Here is a 19,331-nt window from a genome sequence, read left to right as displayed (position 1 = left end):
CCCTTTTAGACCAAGGATTTTGCCTTGGCTTTAGAAATTATACCTCCCACCTAAGATCTGATTTGACTTTGGTTGATTAATTTGGTCCAATCCGATCCAGTCCAATGTGGGTCCATTACAAATGGATCACGTCCAATCCAATCCAATGAAATATTTTGAACCTGTTCAACTCAATGTCTAGACCATTCAATTTGTTTAATTATTTTTTAATTTATATTGATTTTAATTTTTAACCCAAACCTGCAGGTCCAATGACACTTATATTCTTATCTTCTATCAATGATCTAGATATTGTCTCAATCTAACCTAATCCAATATAAATCCTGGACTGATCCAATTCAATATGTCTTGTGATCTGTCTAATCTATCTAAGTTGATTTTGATTTGGACAGATTCCAATCCAAAATCGGTCCATTGACACCCCTACCTGCAGACACAAAGACGGCCAGACGCCGCAAGTGGATTCTTGAAGTCCCAACTGGTGAACAACCAGGGTTATGTTCCTTCACGGCTTCACCATTGTCCTAGGAGAAGTTATAGTTGGTTGAACAAATAATGGGCAAAATGCATGATCAAATTAATTTACATCGTTCTGAATGTCCAAATCTGAATTTTTAGTGCTCTATTAGCAAAATTTATTACTAAAATGGAAAGCAGTGTCACTAACGATTTGGGTTGGGGGCCTGTGTAGGCTGAAATGATATATAGGGAGTTCAGTCCAATAATGATGAGACAGGATGAGTTCAGGCATATTCAAACAATACTAAATATTACCTTTCTGTGTAGTGGTGGAACAGAGGGTTCACAGGTTCAAATTAAATAGAAAACTTGAAGATCATCATGAGACACAGGTGAGTCCCTTATTTCTACAATATAATTAAGCAATAAACTAGAGCCTATCCTCCAGTCATTCCTATCTGGCAGATCTCATCTACTCGATACAAATAAGAAAAAAAAAAAAGGCAGAAGTATGGAAGCAATGAACAAGACATTTTAAAGAATTGCAAAAGAGATCCAATCCTCTCATTTTTAGGCTGTGATTTTTCAAGGCTACTGTGTTTGAAAATGTTGTATAAATCTTGACTGGGGTACATAAGATGAGGTCAAGTATCCTTTTTCTGACTTCTTTTTTCCTGTAAAAATTCTTCAGTGCTGACTTTCCTTCAATTGAATATCGTTTTATTATTGCCTACTGGCCTTTTTTATTAAATAGTTTTTTTCCTTAAAACTAAAATTATTCCAAAATTCCAAAAATATAACAATCTGAAACCACTGAGAGTGTAAGCACATATGGGTTAATTCCAAAGAAAAAATCTAAGGAATTGTGTAAATATGACTATATGAGAAGTCAAAAATTAAGGCATGCTACCCACGTTATTTCTGAAAGCTAATTGCAAGTATTTTAAGAACTCCAACAATGTTATTAGTGACAGGAAAAAGAATTTGATTGAGAAAATTCTTGAGATACAACGGTTCAAAAATAACTATTGGAGACTCAATTGGTGTTTCCTCATAACTGTTATCAGTCCTCACAAAACCATTCTCTTATAGTAATCACAGTTTTTTGCAGCGGTGTATTAGGAATATCTTCCTATTTTTGTATCTATGTTTTCTCAATGTACAACTACAAGTAGCTATAAATACAATGTGCACAAGGTTTTCTGAGGACTGAATCCGATTTCATGCCGTCAACGTTTCCTTTGGTTTTTTGTTTGGAAGCGTTGCTGTCAGGAAGGTAAATCGGCAACGTTTCCTCTGATTTGTTGTTTGGCTTCCCGTTTTTATTTTATTTTATTTTTTCTTTCTGTTCTTTTCCGTATTGAAACCGCCCAATCAACAAATACTGATGTAGTACAAATTTAATACAACATATTAATGTATATTACATGACCCAGGTGTTCATCTAGCGGCCGTATTTAACCACATAAGCATCCAACGGTAAATATTAAACCACCATTAATATCTAAAAATCTAAATCCCTTGGAACCATTATCTAGCGGTTAAAATTGCTAGAAATGCAGATCAAACGGTCTAAAATTATTGATACCCTTATCTTCCAGTTAAAATGGTATAACAACATTAATCTAATGCTTGAAAATGATTGAAATCCCGGTCCGAAATTGTTGATACCCTTATCTATCTCATTCACAAGATTTGAATTTTGAAGTGTAGTCGTTTATTTTATTGGCCATTTTTGCGTAAAACAAGCCCAACCGAATCAAACAAATTTTCGAGCGTTTAGCTCAAAATGTCAATATTGCACTGATTTTCGAAAAAAACAGACCAACATCACCAAACAACACCCCAGTTTGCCGTCTCTATTGAACTGGATTTTGATGCATTATAGTTTAGTTGGGTTGCAATTGAGCTGTTCTCATAAATCAGATTCAGATGCAAATCACCAAACAACACCCCAATGCCCTTAAAGCTCAGTTTGGAAGGAAAATAAATACAAATATGTAGAGTGTAAAACCTTGCATTTTGTATTAATTTATATATATATATATATATATATATATATATTATACATATTTGTATTTATGCTCTTTCTAAACTGTGCTTAGAAGAAATGCATATAACACTGTACTTAATATATACTAATAGGGAAAGTCCATAATGCAGAAAATATATGATATGTAAAGAGTTTTGACCAATTAAAACCCATCTATGAATTTTGATAAATAATACTTTATTGGCTATCACGTTTATAATTTCAGTTTATTGGTCAGTTGTTTTTCCTATATTATATCTTTTCCATATCATAGTCGAACCCCTTTTAATGCACATTGTTAATTTGGTATTCAAACAAGATTTACAGCAAGTGTATAATAGTTTGATGTTCAACACTTAAGTTTGTAAGTTTTACGGTCCTATTGAGCTTTACTTTTTATTTTTACCATAAGTGATAAGTCCTGTAGGCAAGACATGAATCTGTATCATAAAATTGTTCTATAATTAAGTAACTAATGTTCTGTAGTTAAGGCTCAGTTTGAAAGGAGTACAAATACACAACTACTATTTAGAATGCAAAACCTTACGTTTTGTATTACTTTGTATGTACTTGTACGTACTGTACAAATTTATATTTGTACTCCTTCCAAATCACAATACTGAGCCCATGCTCTTGGTCCCGCATCATGTGAATTGGGCTTGTTTAGCTTCTAAACTCATTGAGGATTCCCTCTTTGGTTTTGCCGGGTCAATCGGGGTTCCAACCATGGCCCACCCAACATCTTACTAGTTCACATGTGACCCAATAGTGTAAGTATATGGGAATTATCATAAATGCTGATGATCATGTTGGCATTTTCTCCAGCTTTGCGTAATCTGGGTTCAATATTCACCCCCAGGTGGGGCCAGGCCCATCAAAAGCCCACCACTTTAATACAAAATAGGATCATCTTCTCCACCTCCGGGCTCCAGTCCAACCAACTGCAGTTTTATTCCGCTCTCTCGTTTTACTAGCAGCCTCCACTCAGATGGGGAATCACAATGCGTACATTCTGTGCCTTCATCTGTTCTCCTTTTTGGTTCTTCTGACTGGTGAGCTGAATCTTCTTCGGAGCTGGCTTGTATTTGCCCGTGAAACAGAGCTAATGTCTTATAGCCTGTGATGTTGCAGGAATTCAAGTGGTTCAAAGTTCGTCTCATCATCAAAACCACCACAGCCGCTACCGTCAAGTTGGTCTTTCCAAACTTTTCGTTTTTGGAGATTCATATGCCGATACTGGGAATAACCCCAAATCTGTAGCTAAGTCGTGGCATGAGCCGTATGGGATCACATTTCCCGGTAGACCAACCGGCCGCTGGTCCGATGGTCGGGTCTTGACTGATTACGTAGGTGGGCTCTCTCTCTCTCTCTCTCCACCACTTCTTTCTGCTTCATAGAAATGGAAAATGTTCTCATGCAAGGGCATGAGAAACTCCAATTCTACATTTAATTTGAGAAACTCTAATCCTATTCCTTGGATTTACATTTGGTCAGGCTCCAAATAGATCTCTATTCTTGCTCTGATAATAGAATCACCATTTCTCTAAATTCTTTTCTTCTTTTGAACCATAGAAGGCAAAATTCATTCATTCAGATTACAAAGCAAGATCAACCATTTCTCTAAAATCTAAATTCATCAGCGCTATCTAGATGTGTATGATACCTAATTTGTAATATATTTATTCCTTTCGTTATTCTTTTCCTTTCAAACATATACAAAATAGGAAAAATATATGGTAGGCCCGTTGGCATAGCTTGGGCTAAAGCTGTGAATCACTGCCTTCGATGTATTGACGTGGGTCCACCTTGAATCGGATGAAATGACGTTGTAGGGCCCAAAATACATCCAAAAGGCTGTTATTCCGTGAATTTTAGCTCAAGGCTACACCATTGGACATTTTGGGTTTCATTTCAACAAGATAACTAGCAAACAAGCATGGAGGGTTTTTGACATCAGGTCCAACCTAGAATTCATATTTTTTTTTTTTTTTTATGGTTGGTCTTAGATTGGTCATTGAGATTTAAGAGAGGATTTAAGAGGAAAGGAGGGTTTTAAAAGGATTTTAAAATAGGATACGATGGATGGTCTATTCGGTTGCAATGATAAAAAATAAAATAGAGAAACTTTTTTTTTTTTATTTATTTTTTATTTTTTTATTGAAAGATGGGACCAGTTTTGCTTTCTCTCATCGTCCACCTGCTTTGTTTTTTCACGGCCAAATGCAGTAGCATTAGGCTAACTTCTTTCTCTTTTTGTTATTTAAGCTATTCAAACTCAATAGATGAGATCAATATCATTAATCACAAGAACATAATTTGAAAACCCAACCCAAGCATTAGGCTTGGCCCCGAAGGAGAGTCTTTGAGCTTAATTATCTCTGGCTGTTGGGAACCCGGATTTGCTCCTCACAGCACTTGTAATCACACATTGGGAGTATTTTTTTTGAATTGGGATCTGCTTCTCACATAAGCCACCTTACACGGATCTCACATGCACATCTCACTATATATTTAAAATATCTCCTGTGAATAATAATGTATAAGTATGAAAGATGTTTCTAATACATGGTAGAGAATTTATAAGGATCTTTTAAACATGTTTGTTAATAACATAATAAAGAACTCATTTTCAAGATCAGATTAGTTCAGCACAAAGGCTGTAAAACCAATAATAACATCCCATGCCAGTAATAATATGCATATGGCCCACAATCGCTCAAGTTCTCACTAAACACTTATGGATGGTGTGGGATATTATCATTGGTTTCAGAGTCCATCCCGTTCACCTGATCCAAATTCATTTTCAATTACCCTACTTTTTTAGTGGATTGAATCAGGTATGAGGTATCAAATAAATTTACATCCCACATTCCATGTGTTTATCCATATATTAATTGTAGCCAATGCTTACTCCAAATTTTTCATTTCTTCCTTTACCTTGTTCTCTAAGGAGTAAGGACTAAGATGCTCATTTGCTTGATTGCAATGTACAGCTTCGTTTATTGGAATCAAATCTCCAATAGCTTACAAATGGATAAAATTTGGCCCAAAATTACTAAGCAATGGGATAAATTTTGCTTATGGAGGAACTGGAGTCTTCAATACATTGGCTCCTCAGCCAAACATGACCACACAGATCAACTTCTTTCAAAAGATCATCCAAAGTGGAGTCTACAGCAAGCGTGATTTGGACTCATCTCTAGCTCTTGTATCACTTGCGGGCAATGACTATGGTGCTTATAATGCTAGAAATGGCACTGCTCAGGTAATCCATTAACAACCCCTTCTTTCCCTCACCCTTTTTAAGGTAATAAGGTGCTTTTATGGTTATGGTTGGTTTGATAAAAAAAAAAAAAAGAAGTTGAGAGAATATTCTAGCAAAGCCAGTTTCCGATGATGTAAATGCATATTTAGAAGTATTCTGGTTCATTTAGGATGTGTTTGGTTTGAAAGAAAAGGTAGAGAAATCTGTACAAACCAAACACAGCCTTATGTCCGAGTCTCCTAGATGTTTGGCTTTATACATCTGCATTTGCCTAGGGGTTGGTGTTTAAAGCTGTATGTCCATTATGTCTGATAATGGTTATATGGACCCAATAGGCCCAGTTAGTATCAAATAGACTCTGTTACTGTTAATGGATCTATGGGCAAGGTAACGGGCTACCCCATTGTGTAGAACACATGGTTTTTAAAACCGACTTGGTGATTGAATCGGTCAGGGTTTGATTATCGGTTTGAATGGTTAACCGGCTGGTTCAGCGGTTTGCTGACCAAAATCAACGGTTTTGGGGAAAAATAAAACCGGTCAGGTAATCAGTTCCCGGTTTTTCCGGTCTGATTTTGAAAACCATGGTAGAACATGAAGCCAGGAAAAAAAAAGGAAAAGAAAAAAGAAAGAAAGAAAGAACTGTATGCATAATTTCCACCACTGCTCTAATATTTGATATAGCAATGGAAACCAGACGTGAAAATTTTTGGGTGTATCAATTTAGCAGAATTTTTTGTATCTTTTTGAAAAATATTGGGATTTCGGCTACTTATTATTTCACCCAAACTTTTGAAATAATAACAAAAAACTAAAATATTATAGAATAATATTAAGTTTTTAATAAAATAATTGAAATTTGTTGAAAATTTTCACTTTATTTTGGATGAGAAGGCTCCATCTGCCTACAGTGCAAATTTCATTTGCATTGGTGTAAATACATATGAGTGAAATGAGCTGCTTGTAAATTCTGCTTTACTCTTGCTTTGTTTGTTTGTTAAGGGTAAAATTGAAAGTAAAATGATGTGGTCTCCACTTTATATATATCAGAAAGAATGAAGGTAGGAAAAAGGCCGTTTGTTTAAGAGGAGTAAAATAAAAAGCAAAATCATGTGATCTCCATTTTATATGAGAGAGAGAGAGAGAGAAATAAGGTAAAATGGGAAGTGGTGCAAATCTTGCATCAGTTATTGTGATGTAAAATTTGCAGTGCTAGTGAGTATAATAAACTTTGCATCAGATAGAAATCCAAATCATAGTTACAAACAAATGGATGAAAATTTGTATCTGGTTCAGGTTTGTACTATAATCAATTGGAAGGAGTACAAATACATATATGTAAAGTGCAAAAACTTGTATTTAATATATATTTGTACTATACATATTTGTATTTATATTCCTTTCAAAAGAGTTCAAATACAAATATATATATATATATATATATATATATATATATATATATATATATATATATATATAATGCAAAATCTTATATTTTGTATCTATTTGTACAGTACATATTCTCATTTATACTCCTTCCAAACTGAGCCTAAAAGGTTTAAAATAGACCAATAAATTTCCAAAATGCTTTTAATCTGGAGGGTTTTTTTTTTTAATTTTAATTTATCCTTCCATAAATATAAATATCGATATATAGGGTTTGCCAGCCTTCATGGCTTCCGTGGTTAATCAATTAAAGTTGAATGTAAAGCGGATTCATGAGATGGGAGTAAAGAAAGTAGCAGTGACAACTCTGCAGCCGCTGGGATGTCTTCCCCAAAACACACTCCTTTCTTATTATCGACATTGCAATGCAACTCAAAACATGGCTGTCAACTTCCACAACTTCCTCTTGAAACAGGCTGTCCAACAACTAAACAATGAGGCCAAAAACTCTACCTTCCTACTTGATCTCCACTCTGCATTCATGTCCGTTTTCAAGAAACGCAATTCATCAGGTAAATGCCCCTCATCTCTATTCTCAACAAATTTCTTTATTTTTAATAATTTATATTAATGTCTTTTTTTTTAATTTTATTTTATTTTCATGCTTGTGATCGTTTCTACTTAATTAATTAATTATCTCAAACAAGTAGGAACTAATATATATACATTAATTTGGGCTTATGTGTAGGAAATGTGAAGTTCAGTAATCCGTTGCAGCCATGTTGTGTGGGTATGGATGCCTCAAACTCATGTGGAAGCACAGACCAGCTGAGCGGAAAGAAGAAGTATAGAGTATGCAAGCACCCCAAGGCCGCATTCTTTTGGGACCTGTTGCACCCTTCACAAGCGGGTTGGAATGCTGTCAGTCTAGTTTTGCACTCTTCTTTCAACAAACTCTACTCCTAGCCTAGCCTAGCCTACCCACTTAATTTCTCCATCATATCCCCTCAATAGCTATTACTACTTAGCCTATTATCAATGTGTGTATGGTGGTTTTTGATACATTTCATTTTCCGTCCATCTATCTACTTTCTTTTACATTTAAACTAGTAGAGGAGTCTCTTAAAACAGAATCATGGGAAGGTGGACATTATAAGGGATTCAAAAACCTTGAAAAATAAATTTAAAGCGACCTTAAACATAGAAAAAAATTAATGATAAATTCACTAAATTAGAAAAGGTAAGGAAAAATAATAAAAAAATCAAGTCCAAAGTTTTTTTTTTGAGATGAAGCTAAACATACATGCAATCAAAGAAAGAGGCAAAGCAAATTGTCTTGTAAGAAAATTAAAAAAAAAACATTCAACAAGAAAATCTAAAGAAAAAAAAAAGGAATAAATAAAATGGTAGTAAACTCTAGACCATACACGCTCAAATAAAGCCAACAGTAGAAGAAACCTTTAAATAGTGAAAATCCAAAATCATAAAAAACCATGGCTTTTGAACCACCGCTGACCCAGATAAATGGACATATTGGCATAGGAACACCGGTTTCGTTTTACCCCAATCCCGGTCCCTAGCAAAAAACCATTGAATCAATCAACAATCCTTTGACCCGAGCGGTCGAACTGTCGACTCGTTGACCCATTAAAAGGTTTTGACCATTTTTTATTTATTTTTAATTATGAACCATCTAGGCAACCAATTCCATTTTATCCCAATCCCGGTCCCTGGCCAAAAATCGTTGAATCAATTAATGATCCATTGACCTGGTCGATCGAACTGTCGACCTATTGACCCGTTCAATGGTTTTTGGATGTTTTTTTATTTCTATTGTCATAACAGGTCATCTGTTCAAACCGAATAGTCGAACCGTCGACCCGAAAATCGGTGGCTAGAACGGTTCCGTTTTTGAGTCATATGAGTCACACGCTCGAATGATATAACACGTATAACATTGCTTAATGGATATCACACACTCAATTTTTTGCTTGTAATTTTTATTATTAGAATGGGTCGTCAATTTAAACTTGACAGTCAAACTGCCATTTTTTAATATTTTTAATTGGGAACCATATAGGCAATCGGTTCTGTTTTACCCCAATCCTAGTCCCTGGACAAAAACTACCGAATCAGTCAACAACCCATTGACCCTAGTGGTCGAACCGTCGATCCATTAACCCATTCAATGGTTTTTGGATTTGAATGACAACACATATAATATTGCTTAATAGACCTCAAACTCATTTTTTTCCTATAATTTTTGTTGACATAACGGGTTATCTGTTCTAACCGGATGGTCAAACTGCCGACCCGAAAACTGGTGACCATAATAGTTTCATAATTTTTTACTTATAATTTTTATTGTCAAAACGGACCATTCATTCGAACCGGACAGTTGAACCATCGACCTAAAACCAATGTTATCTTATATATCTTATATATCTATTAAAGGGATATCTGGCGAAAGGGGTGACCACCCTATCCCTTTAATAGATATACAAGCAAGTCAATGCCATAGACCAAAGATCATAAAGATGAATGGTAAATCCAAATGGCACCTATAGTGAGCATGTTAAGTCATCCTCGGCATCACATGATTGCTTATATCTTTTCTTATCATCACATTATATCTTTTCTTATATCTTGTCCACTAAATACCAGAAATTTAAAGGATGTAGATTTTGAGAATAATAAAGGCAATTCTACTCATTATCTTAATTTGAACAATTTAAGGGTTGTTCACCAATATGTTTGATATTGTTTCTTTAAAAGAAAAACAATTAGAGGTTAGAAATCCTCATTATTTGATGTAAGCTCTTTCCCATATGTGTAACAATTCTGCCAACCTACATCTTTAGTAAAGGTATCAATCGAATCACTCCAAACCCCAAATCCAGTTCTATGGAAATCCTCGTCATTTGGTGTAAAGCTCTTTCCCATATGTGTAACAATTTTGCCAACCTATATCTTTAGTGAAGATATCAGTCGAATCACTCCAAACCCCAAATACAGTTCTTCTATCTAACCATTTCCTCAAGAAACCTAAATTTCCTATCTAAAAGAATAACAAGATCAAACACCAATGCTAGTCAAAATTCGTCTAGCCCCCATTCCCGAAATACATATAATTAACTACCTTTTTCTTTGGTTGCAATAAATATAAACTACTCTTAAGCTACAGTTATTACTCTTGTAAACTTTTTCCCAATTCCCAGTCACCGGACAAGATGTACAACTTTTAATTTAAAACACCACAGAGCAAAGGCTGCATACAATTTTACCAAGACAAACAAAACCAGCAGCAGAAGAAGCCAATCCAGCGATAGTCGGAAAGTTGTTATAGGAAGCAATATGTACGTGCAATTGTCCCAATCTTCTTTCTTAATGTGGATCCCCTTGTCCTCATCATCAACACTATTTGCATGGCATCGGATTTCCCTCAGACAATTCTGAAATCTACCACCAGAGAGGGAAATCTCCTACACTAACCAACAAAAGTTAAAATTTCCTAGAGTGAGCAAATACTAAAAAGCATTAGAAATCAGACCTCAACCAGACAAACAAATGAGATATCCATGAAATACACCTTCCCATTGAGCCACATCCTGTCATTCTCGAAACTGGGACTAACAGCAACAACAGTCGTCGTGCAGAGATGCTCTGGATCAAGCGTTACACTGATGCTGTCATTTACAGGAAGAATTAGGGTTTCATCCCTCTTCCCCCAGTACTTGATGACTGACATTCGTTGGAGCCTAAGTAGTCACCATTAGTACCAAGTTCTGCAATCCATTTGCCATTTCAACCACAACGAAATCTGAGAGAGAGAGAGAGAGAGAGAGAGAGAGATTTATTGATTCTTTCCTTTCGAAACAAAAGCTGAAGAAGTCTCTTCAACTACGAAAAAATGCCTACTTAAGCTGAGAAATGTAGTTTTATAATTATCAAATAAAACCAGACAGATGGAATTTCAACAAATTTAAAGGGAGAAGCTAGACTAGGTTTTTTTTTCCGATCTAAAACCGATCAGAAACAGAGAAAATAAAAGATGATAATTTACTGATTTAAAGATTAAAATTAGAAAATCAAAGGGAAAATGGATTCCAATCAGTTCCAGAGACGAGAAAAAACTGAAAAATGAAAAGAAAAAAAAAAACAAAAACCCAATTGTTCAAGGTTCCAAATCTCTTAACTTATTGAAATTAATGGTGAAAAAAAAGCGGAATGTCAGAGAGCAATTGCAGAAGAACAATGACTTGAGGTATGCGTCTCTGATCAACAAAGGATTGAAAGAAGGAAACAGCAAGTCTCGACTCAGACTCCACAATCTCGAGAGCGAGACAAATATAATGGGAGACACGGGTTAATGTGGGGTTTATTTATATAGCAAAATTACCGAACTACAACCAATTTGTAGTTTCAATTGGACCTTGATTTGACAAAGAAAATAGAGCCCATTTTCTGTTGCCACTGAGGCCCAACAAATCCCTTTGTGGTGAAGCCCAATAAAATAACACAATTAGTTAGCCCAAAAGCAACTTCCTGAGTTAACTACATCCTGTTATTTCTTTTTAGAAGACCTCGAGCATAGATCCTGTCATTTCTTTTGTATAAAGAAAAAGAAAAATAGTCATTTAGACTATTTTAGAGATGAGAGATTTTTCACTGTTAAGCTTAGGAACTACTATATATGGGCTTCATCAAGTGTTTCTTCTGAAAGAAATGGGCCATCTTCATAGGCCCAATTGATGTTGCTTCAACCGAATGGGCTCCATTGGTTGGACCTTGGACGTCCTTGTACTCCAAAGAGGATTCCATGTCTGAACAGGCAACTCCTATCGTCATTTCAGCAAATATTAGCGCCGAAATTTCCCTCTTGTCTATTTTTCTTGCTATCTTCACACAAAAAACCTACCCAACCCAACCCTGTAGATCAAATTCAATAACGGAAACCCAAGTATCCAACAAGAGCGCTCACAATGGAAAATCTGTGTGAACCCCTCGTTTCCATCCTTCATTGGCTCCAAAACCAGAAGCAACATGCAATATTCACCAGCTTTTTTTCCCATGTAAGCTCTACTGTCCATCCGTCGGTTTTGGGTAGGTCATACCTCAAAACCAATGGACTTAAATGCACGACCATCACCACGGTCCATAGAAGTTGGTAGCATTGTGAAACATGTTAGCATAGCTCCAAAACTAGAAGCAACCCACAATATTCACCAGCTTTTATTCCATGTAAGCGCTACTATCCATCCATTGGTTTTGGGTAGGTCATACCCCAAAATCGACGGACTTAAATGCACGACCATCACCACGGTCCATAGAAGTGGGTAGCATTGTGAAACACGTTAGCATAGCTCCAAAATCAGAAGCAACCTGCAATATTCACCAGCTTTTTCCCATATAAGCGCTACTGTCCAATTGTCGGTTTTAGGTAGGTCATACCCCAAAACCAACGGACTTAAATGCACGACCATCACCACGGTCCGTAGACGTGGGTAGCGTTGTGAAACATGTTAGCATAGCACCAAAACCATAAGCAACCCGCAATATTCACCAACTTTTTTTCCATGTAAGCACTACTGTCCATCTGTCATTTTTGGGTAGGTCATACCCCAAAACCGACGGGTTTAAATGCACGACTATCACTATGGTCCATAGAAGTGGGTAGCGTTGTGAAACATGTTAGCATAGCTCCAAAAGCAGAAGCAACCCGCAATATTCACCAGCTTTTTTTCCCATGTAAGCGCTATTGTCCATCCGTCGGTTTTGGGACTGACGGACTCAAATGCACGACCATCACCACGGTCCATAGAAGTGGGTTGTGAAACACATTAGCATAGCTCCAAAACCAGAAGCAACCCGCAATATTCACCAGCTATTTTTCCATGTAAGTGCTACTGAACATCCACCGGTTTTGGGTAGGTCATACCCCAAAACCAACGGACTTAAATGCACGATCATCACCACAGTCCATAGAAGTGGGTAGCATTGTGAAACACGTTAGAATAGCTCATACCACCAAGAGTGATAGCACGTGCTGTGTCTATTTGGAATGTGAAGTTGGGAATCAACTCAAACAGAGTCGTAGTCATAGTCGTGGTTGGTAAGGAGGGACCATTTGACGGAAAATTCAATAAAACAATAATAAACAGGATTAGATCGAGTGGTGTACATCATAGTCTGATGATACATCTTGACTGTGAATTAGCAAGTCGCATATTATAACAATAGGATCTGACTTGGCAAAGACTTTCCTCTACTGAACTGGTTTGTGAACCGGAAGGGAGGCTAGGAGTCGGCGGAACACTTTGCACATTTTCTCTGCTTACGTCGGACTCTCGCGTGAACGTCAACATCGCATTAGATTATTTTAGGGATATGGATTGCAATCGGCCTCAGAAATCTCAAATTGCAGCCCCTGGAAATTTATTTATTTAAAAATAAATAAAATAAAATATATTTAAAAATTTACATCTTTTATTTTGATAATTAGAAACTAGTGGTGCGCCTAGGGGCTAAAATGGAATTTCAACTTTTTTATTTGTTATATTAAAAAAGATAATGGTTCCTTCATAAGAAACTTGCAATTATAAGTATCCAAGTCTTGAAACTCATATAAAGACTAAAAAGAGATCATCGTGTGCTCATTTTTTAAATATTGCTTTAGCAAAGCATCTCATATAAAAGAATATGATTATACAGTGATAGTTCTGAGTTCTACTTCATAGCTATCCTTTATTTCACATTGAGAACTCCTAATCGGCCCGAATAGTATGACCATTCGGCCTGGGAACCATCTAGGCAACCAGTTCCGTTTTACTCCAAACCCGGTCCTTGGCCAAAAATTTTTGAATTAGTAAATGACCTGTTGACCCAAGCTATCGACTCGTCGACCCGTTCAATGGTTTTTGGCCTTTTTTTTTGTTGTTAGAATGGGTCATCCGTTCTAGAAACCGATGGCCATAACGGTTTTGTTTCCGGGTCGTTTTTTCTACATGCCAATAATTAGACGAAAGAACTTTGTAGCCATAGTCATGGGAAGGGTGGACACTACAAGGGATTCCAAAACCTTGAAAGATAAATCCAAAGTGACCTTAAATATAGAAAAAATGGCGGTAAATCCACCAAACTGGAAAAACTAAGGAAAAAAATCAGAAAATTAAATCCAAAGTTTCGCTTTGAGACAGAGCTAAACATACATGCAACCAAAGAAAGAGACAAAGCAAATCGTCTTGTAAGAAGGAAAAAAATGCACAAGAAAACCTAAAGAAAAACAAATGGAAGAAATAAAATGGTGGTAAACCCTTGTTTTGGAGGATCTTGAAGAAGAAGACCAGATACAAAAAACAAAACAAAAAATAAGCAAAAGCAAAAATCGAAAAAAAGGAACATAACGCACATGCTCGAATAAAGCCAACAGTAGAAGAAACATTTGAATAGTGAAAATCCAAAAGCATAAAAAACCATGGTTTTCGAACCGTTGTTGACCTGAACAGATGAACATTTCGGCATAGAAACCGTTCAATCAACCGGTTCCATTTTACCCCAATCCCGGTACCTGGACAAAACCGTTGAATCGACTAATGACCCATTGACCTGAGCGGTCAAACTGTCGACCCATTGACCCGTTCAATGGTTTTTGACCATTTTTTATGTTTTAATTGGGAACCGTCCAAGCAATCGGTTCCGTTTTATCCCAATCCTAGTCCCTGGCCAAAAATTGTTGATTCAATCAATGACCTATTGACCCGGGAGGTCAAGCCATCGGGCGTTTATCCAGTCAATCGTTTTTGGCCATTTTTTATTTTTTTAGTTTTTGTTGTCAGAACGGATCGTCTATTCGAACTAGGCAGTCGAACCATCGACCCAAAAACCGATGGTCAGAACAATTCCATTTTCAAGTCTTATGAGTCACATGCACGAACAACATAACACATATGATACTACTTAATAGACCTCACACACTCAATTTTTTGTTTTTAATTTTTGTTGTCAAAACGGGCTATCCATTCAAATCGAACAATCAAACTTCCATTTTTTTAATTGGGAACCACATAGGCAACCGGTTCCATTTTACCCCAATCTTGGTCCCTAGCCAAAAACCATTGAATCAATAAACGACTCAATGACCTAAGCGAACGAATCGTTGACCAAAAAACTAATGACCATAACGGTTCTCTTTTTGGGTCGTATGAGTCACACACTCAAATGACATAACACATATGATATTACTTAATGGACCTCACACACTCAATTTTTTTCCTATAATTTTTATTATCAAAACGGGTCATCCGTTCAAACTAGACAATTGAATCATCGACCCAAAACCGATGGCCAGAACGATTCCCTAATTTTTACTTATAATTTTATTGTTAAAACGGACTATTCGTTCGAACTATAGAAAAGAGAAACCTATTTAAATCGAACTATGATAGATTATGTAGGATCGGATAGAGGTGAATTCATATTTGATTCAATCATAAATGGATTAATTCTCAATATTAATATATATATTTGATTTGATTTAAATTTTAGTAGTGAAACCTAAGGTCTAAAGTTTGCGAAAATTAAGTATGTGCTTTTCTCATCTAATTAATCAATGGAAGTGATTCCATGATAGTGTGTGTTCACTCCTGTTGGAGAACCATTCGATTCTCCTTTGGTGCATCGATCCATGTGCATATTCATGAGTGTACTTAGCAAAAGTAGCTACTCTGTGTACTCGCATTTTCACTTGGTCCTCTCCCTCTCCTTGTATTGATGAATGATTAATGATTTTAGTCTTTGGGCTCTTTTAGGAAAAAAAAATAGTGAAGAATTAATGCTACGGCAACAAATAGATCAGAACAAATTAATCTGATTTTATTTAAGTTGGATTTCGATATTCATTTAACCATAATCAGAGAGATGATGATGGGATTTTGGATTTGAATAAATTTAGTTTTTAGGGTTCGATGATTGCCATGATCATAACGGAAAAACTTATAATAAATCAATCGGCATCACAAAAAAAGTGGTAATCAATCTTGTGGGTTTGAACTGATTAGGTTAAGCTGACCACAACTCAACCATTTGTAAAAATAAGCTTCCAATAAATTATCTAGATCTATATATTAATAAATTTAGAAAAAATAATCTGTTTATTACGGGGTGTTCGACAATATGGTTCGTTTTGTTTTTATAATAATTATTTGCATATCGTTAAGAGACGAATGCATTAACCCAATACTCTTAATGCCCGGCTCATTGATCAAACCAACACAGATGGAATATTTCAATCAGGTTGTTCAAAGAGACTCGAGAGAAGACCGAGTTCATGACGACCAAGTGGACCGGCCTCGTCAGAAGTCATCACTTTAAGTTTATTACTTTATTATCTCATCCTCCACTTTCACTCCCTTCAGACGTCTGTAAATCTTCCCTCCCTTGAGGCCTTTCTCATGGGGAAGACGAGAAAGCAGGTTTTCTTGTTTCAACTATTGTCTTTTTGGGTTCTTATGACTGGTAAAAACCCTAGAGCTTGTATAACTTGTTCTTCTTCTTATCTTTCATTCTTGTTCATCATTAAACAGAGCTGAATTCGTGGTGTTTTCGGTTCCTAAAATTAATGGGTAACAGATAATTTTATAATTTTGTGATTGCACAGGAATTAAAGTGGTTCAAAGCTCATCTTCTCATCATCATAATGGCCACCACCGCCGTCTTCATCTTCTCGGTCCTACAAAACTTTTCGTTTTCGGAGATTCGTACGCTGACACCGGCAACAACCCAAAATCTGAAAAACCATGGCATGAACCTTATGGGATCACTTTTCCCGGTAAACCAGCCGGCCGTTGGTCTGACGGTAGGGTCCTGACCGATTACATAGGTGGGTCTCTCTCTCTCTCTCTCTCTCTCTCTCGATGGGTGTCTGCTTGTTTCTGAAATGTGAAAACGCGCCCCAAGTTCTCTCGGCACGTATCATGCAAACATGTAATCACTGTAACACCCTATTGCCATGCAAGGAACCAACTGTCCTTTTTGCAGACTAGTGTAAGATAAAGAGAATGGTTGATACCACGTGGAAGCCACCATTACAATTTAGAGTAGACTCAAGAACTCCTCTGGGTTTTGTTTGTTGCTTTCCGTTTTCTTCCTTGAATCCTAAGCATTTTTAGGTGCTTCTCACCCGCTCCAACAAACACAATAACAGCCTTCACAATTCGACAGACAGATGTGTCCACTTGGGCTGCGTAGGGTGCATATTTGGAAGCGATGTAAATTAAAAACAATGTAAATATTTATGTCGGTTCAATTTGATCAGCATTTAAAAGGAGTGTAAAATAAATCAAGATCGACGGAGTTGGTGGAGTTTTACCTCATAAAGCTTTACCTAAATCAATAAAATCGATATAAAACTTTGTCACACTTTTTGAAATTCAAACGGTGATATGCCAACAGTTTGATGTAACCCATGTAATTTTACACCGAACGATGATGTTTTGCATCAATTACAAATGCAACCTAAATGGATTTGCGTTAACATGGAAACCATTGAAGCCCAAATTTGACGCTTACATTAACCTCAATCCTCATATACATCAAATCGTGTTCAATAATTTAACTTCTGATTGTTGGATCATTCACAATTTTCTGTTCGTCTTTCCTCTTGGGGTGTTTTCTAAGATTTTTTTTTCTTCCATTGAAATATACAGCTTCGTTAATAGGAATCAAGTCTCCAATACCTTATAGACGGAGAAAATTTGGTGCAAAACAAAGACATGGGATGAATTTTGCTTATGGAGGGACAGGTGTGTTTGATACACTGTCTCTCAACCCAAACATGACCACCCAAATTGACTACTTTCAACAGCTCATCCACGATAATGGAGTGTACACAAAGCTCGACCTTGACTCGTCCATCGCTCTGGTATCACTTGCTGGAAACGACTACAGTACTTACTTTGCTAGAAATGGCACCGAAGAGGTGATTATTAAAAACCCTCTCTCTCTCTCTTAAGCAGATTGGGCCTTGAATCTTGATCAAACAGGATTCATTGCGGGCTATAAATAATAATGGGCTCAAGCCTATGCAAGTAGTCTTGAATTTTGATGGGTATTCTAGGCTTTGCTAGGGCTGCCTAGTAAAATTTACCCCTCTTGTAGATTGTTACATGGATTGAGTTGCCATCTCTATGGGGCTTAAAATCTAAATTGGCAGAGCAATTCAACTAGCTTCTCGTGGCACGTTTAACAATTCTAAATATTAGGCCCCAGGCCTGGCCGATGGGATGTGAGATCCATCCTAATTCTCAAGCCTGAAAGTCTGAAACTATGGCTAATGGCTATCTATAGATGGTGGACCAGAAGTTCAAATCAATTATAAATCCAATGCTGGAAACCATTTATATGTTATCTATGTTTTTTTCCCATATTTTAATCTTTAGGGTACTATAAGCTATATTTACATCCACTTTCTAACCTAACTACATTTTCCTGTGTTCTGGTCTTCCATAAATAAAGGGTTTGCCAGACTTGGTTAGGTCAGTGGTTAAGCAACTGGCCTCGAATCTGAAACGCATTCATGAAACAGGAGTGAAGATAGTAGTAGTTACAGCTCTCCAGCCAGTGGGATGTCTTCCTTTTCTTACAGCCTCTTCATCGTTCCAACGATGCAATGAAAGTCGGAATGCAGCTGTGAAATTCCACAACCACTTATTGCACCAAGCTGTAAAAAAGCTGAACAACGAGAGTACGGTGGCAGCATACAAAATTCTTGATCTCTACAGTGCGTTCATGTCTGTATTTGAGAGACAGAAAGGCCACCCAGAAAGTTTAAAGTTTGATAATCCATTGAAGCCATGTTGCATAGGCATAGGTGTTTCATACTCATGTGGGAGCATAGATGAGAGTAAGGTGAAGAAGTATACAATATGCAACAACACTGAGACTGCTTTCTTTTGGGACCTGTTTCATCCTACACAAGAGGGTTGGAATGTTGTCCTCCGTTCAGCTTTGCAATCTTCTCTACACTCGCTCTATTCCTAATTCTTTGTCATCTTCCTACTAGCGATGAGAGTTTGACTGTTACATTTCTGTTCTTGTTCTTCCCTTGTTTCTAACTTTCTTTCTAAACAAATAAATTTCTGTGTTTTATGTTATTGGCCTGTCTTTGAATTAGCAGTAGGCATGACAGTTTTT

The 19,331-nt window shown here is 36.5% G+C and overlaps 2 protein-coding genes and 1 long non-coding RNA gene across 5 annotated transcripts; 2 read left to right on the top strand and 1 right to left on the bottom strand.

Annotated features, from left to right (window-relative positions):
• Window positions 1-3,385: 3,385 nt before the first annotated feature.
• On the top strand, window positions 3,386-8,251 carry LOC148847362 (GDSL esterase/lipase At5g03610-like). Of its 3 annotated transcripts, none has more exons than XM_088951677.1 (5): window positions 3,386-3,543; window positions 3,623-3,841; window positions 5,485-5,756; window positions 7,618-7,714; window positions 7,891-8,251. In XM_088951677.1, exons 1-5 carry the CDS (start codon window positions 3,480-3,482, stop codon window positions 8,106-8,108), a joined length of 870 nt encoding a protein of 289 aa, XP_088807803.1. In that variant the 5' UTR covers window positions 3,386-3,479; the 3' UTR covers window positions 8,109-8,251. The 3 variants fall into 3 exon arrangements, with proteins under 3 accessions (XP_088807803.1, XP_088807802.1, XP_088807801.1); XM_088951676.1 differs by having other exon boundaries at window positions 7,468-7,714; XM_088951675.1 differs by having other exon boundaries at window positions 7,414-7,714.
• A 1,833-nt stretch (window positions 8,252-10,084) lies between these two features.
• LOC148847361 (uncharacterized) lies at window positions 10,085-11,496 on the bottom strand. The gene is made up of 2 exons (XR_016101300.1): window positions 10,732-11,496; window positions 10,085-10,624 (listed from the first exon to the last, which is right to left on the bottom strand). It is a non-coding gene; the product is annotated as an uncharacterized LOC148847361 (long non-coding RNA).
• A 4,888-nt stretch (window positions 11,497-16,384) lies between these two features.
• On the top strand, window positions 16,385-19,291 carry LOC148847360 (GDSL esterase/lipase At5g03610-like). The gene is made up of 4 exons (XM_088948291.1): window positions 16,385-16,655; window positions 16,798-17,019; window positions 17,846-18,117; window positions 18,654-19,291. The coding sequence occupies exons 1-4, from the start codon at window positions 16,592-16,594 to the stop codon at window positions 19,176-19,178; spliced, it is 1,083 nt and encodes a 360-aa protein (XP_088804417.1). The 5' UTR covers window positions 16,385-16,591; the 3' UTR covers window positions 19,179-19,291.
• Window positions 19,292-19,331: the final 40 nt, after the last annotated feature.

This window comes from Nelumbo lutea, chromosome 6 (assembly GCF_056320005.1).
Source record: "Nelumbo lutea isolate HS-2025 chromosome 6, American lotus-T2T, whole genome shotgun sequence".
Taxonomy (NCBI): Eukaryota; Viridiplantae; Streptophyta; class Magnoliopsida; order Proteales; family Nelumbonaceae; genus Nelumbo; species Nelumbo lutea.
The sequence above is the reverse complement of the archived record's forward strand: the minus strand, read 5'-3'. Positions and strand labels throughout refer to the sequence as shown.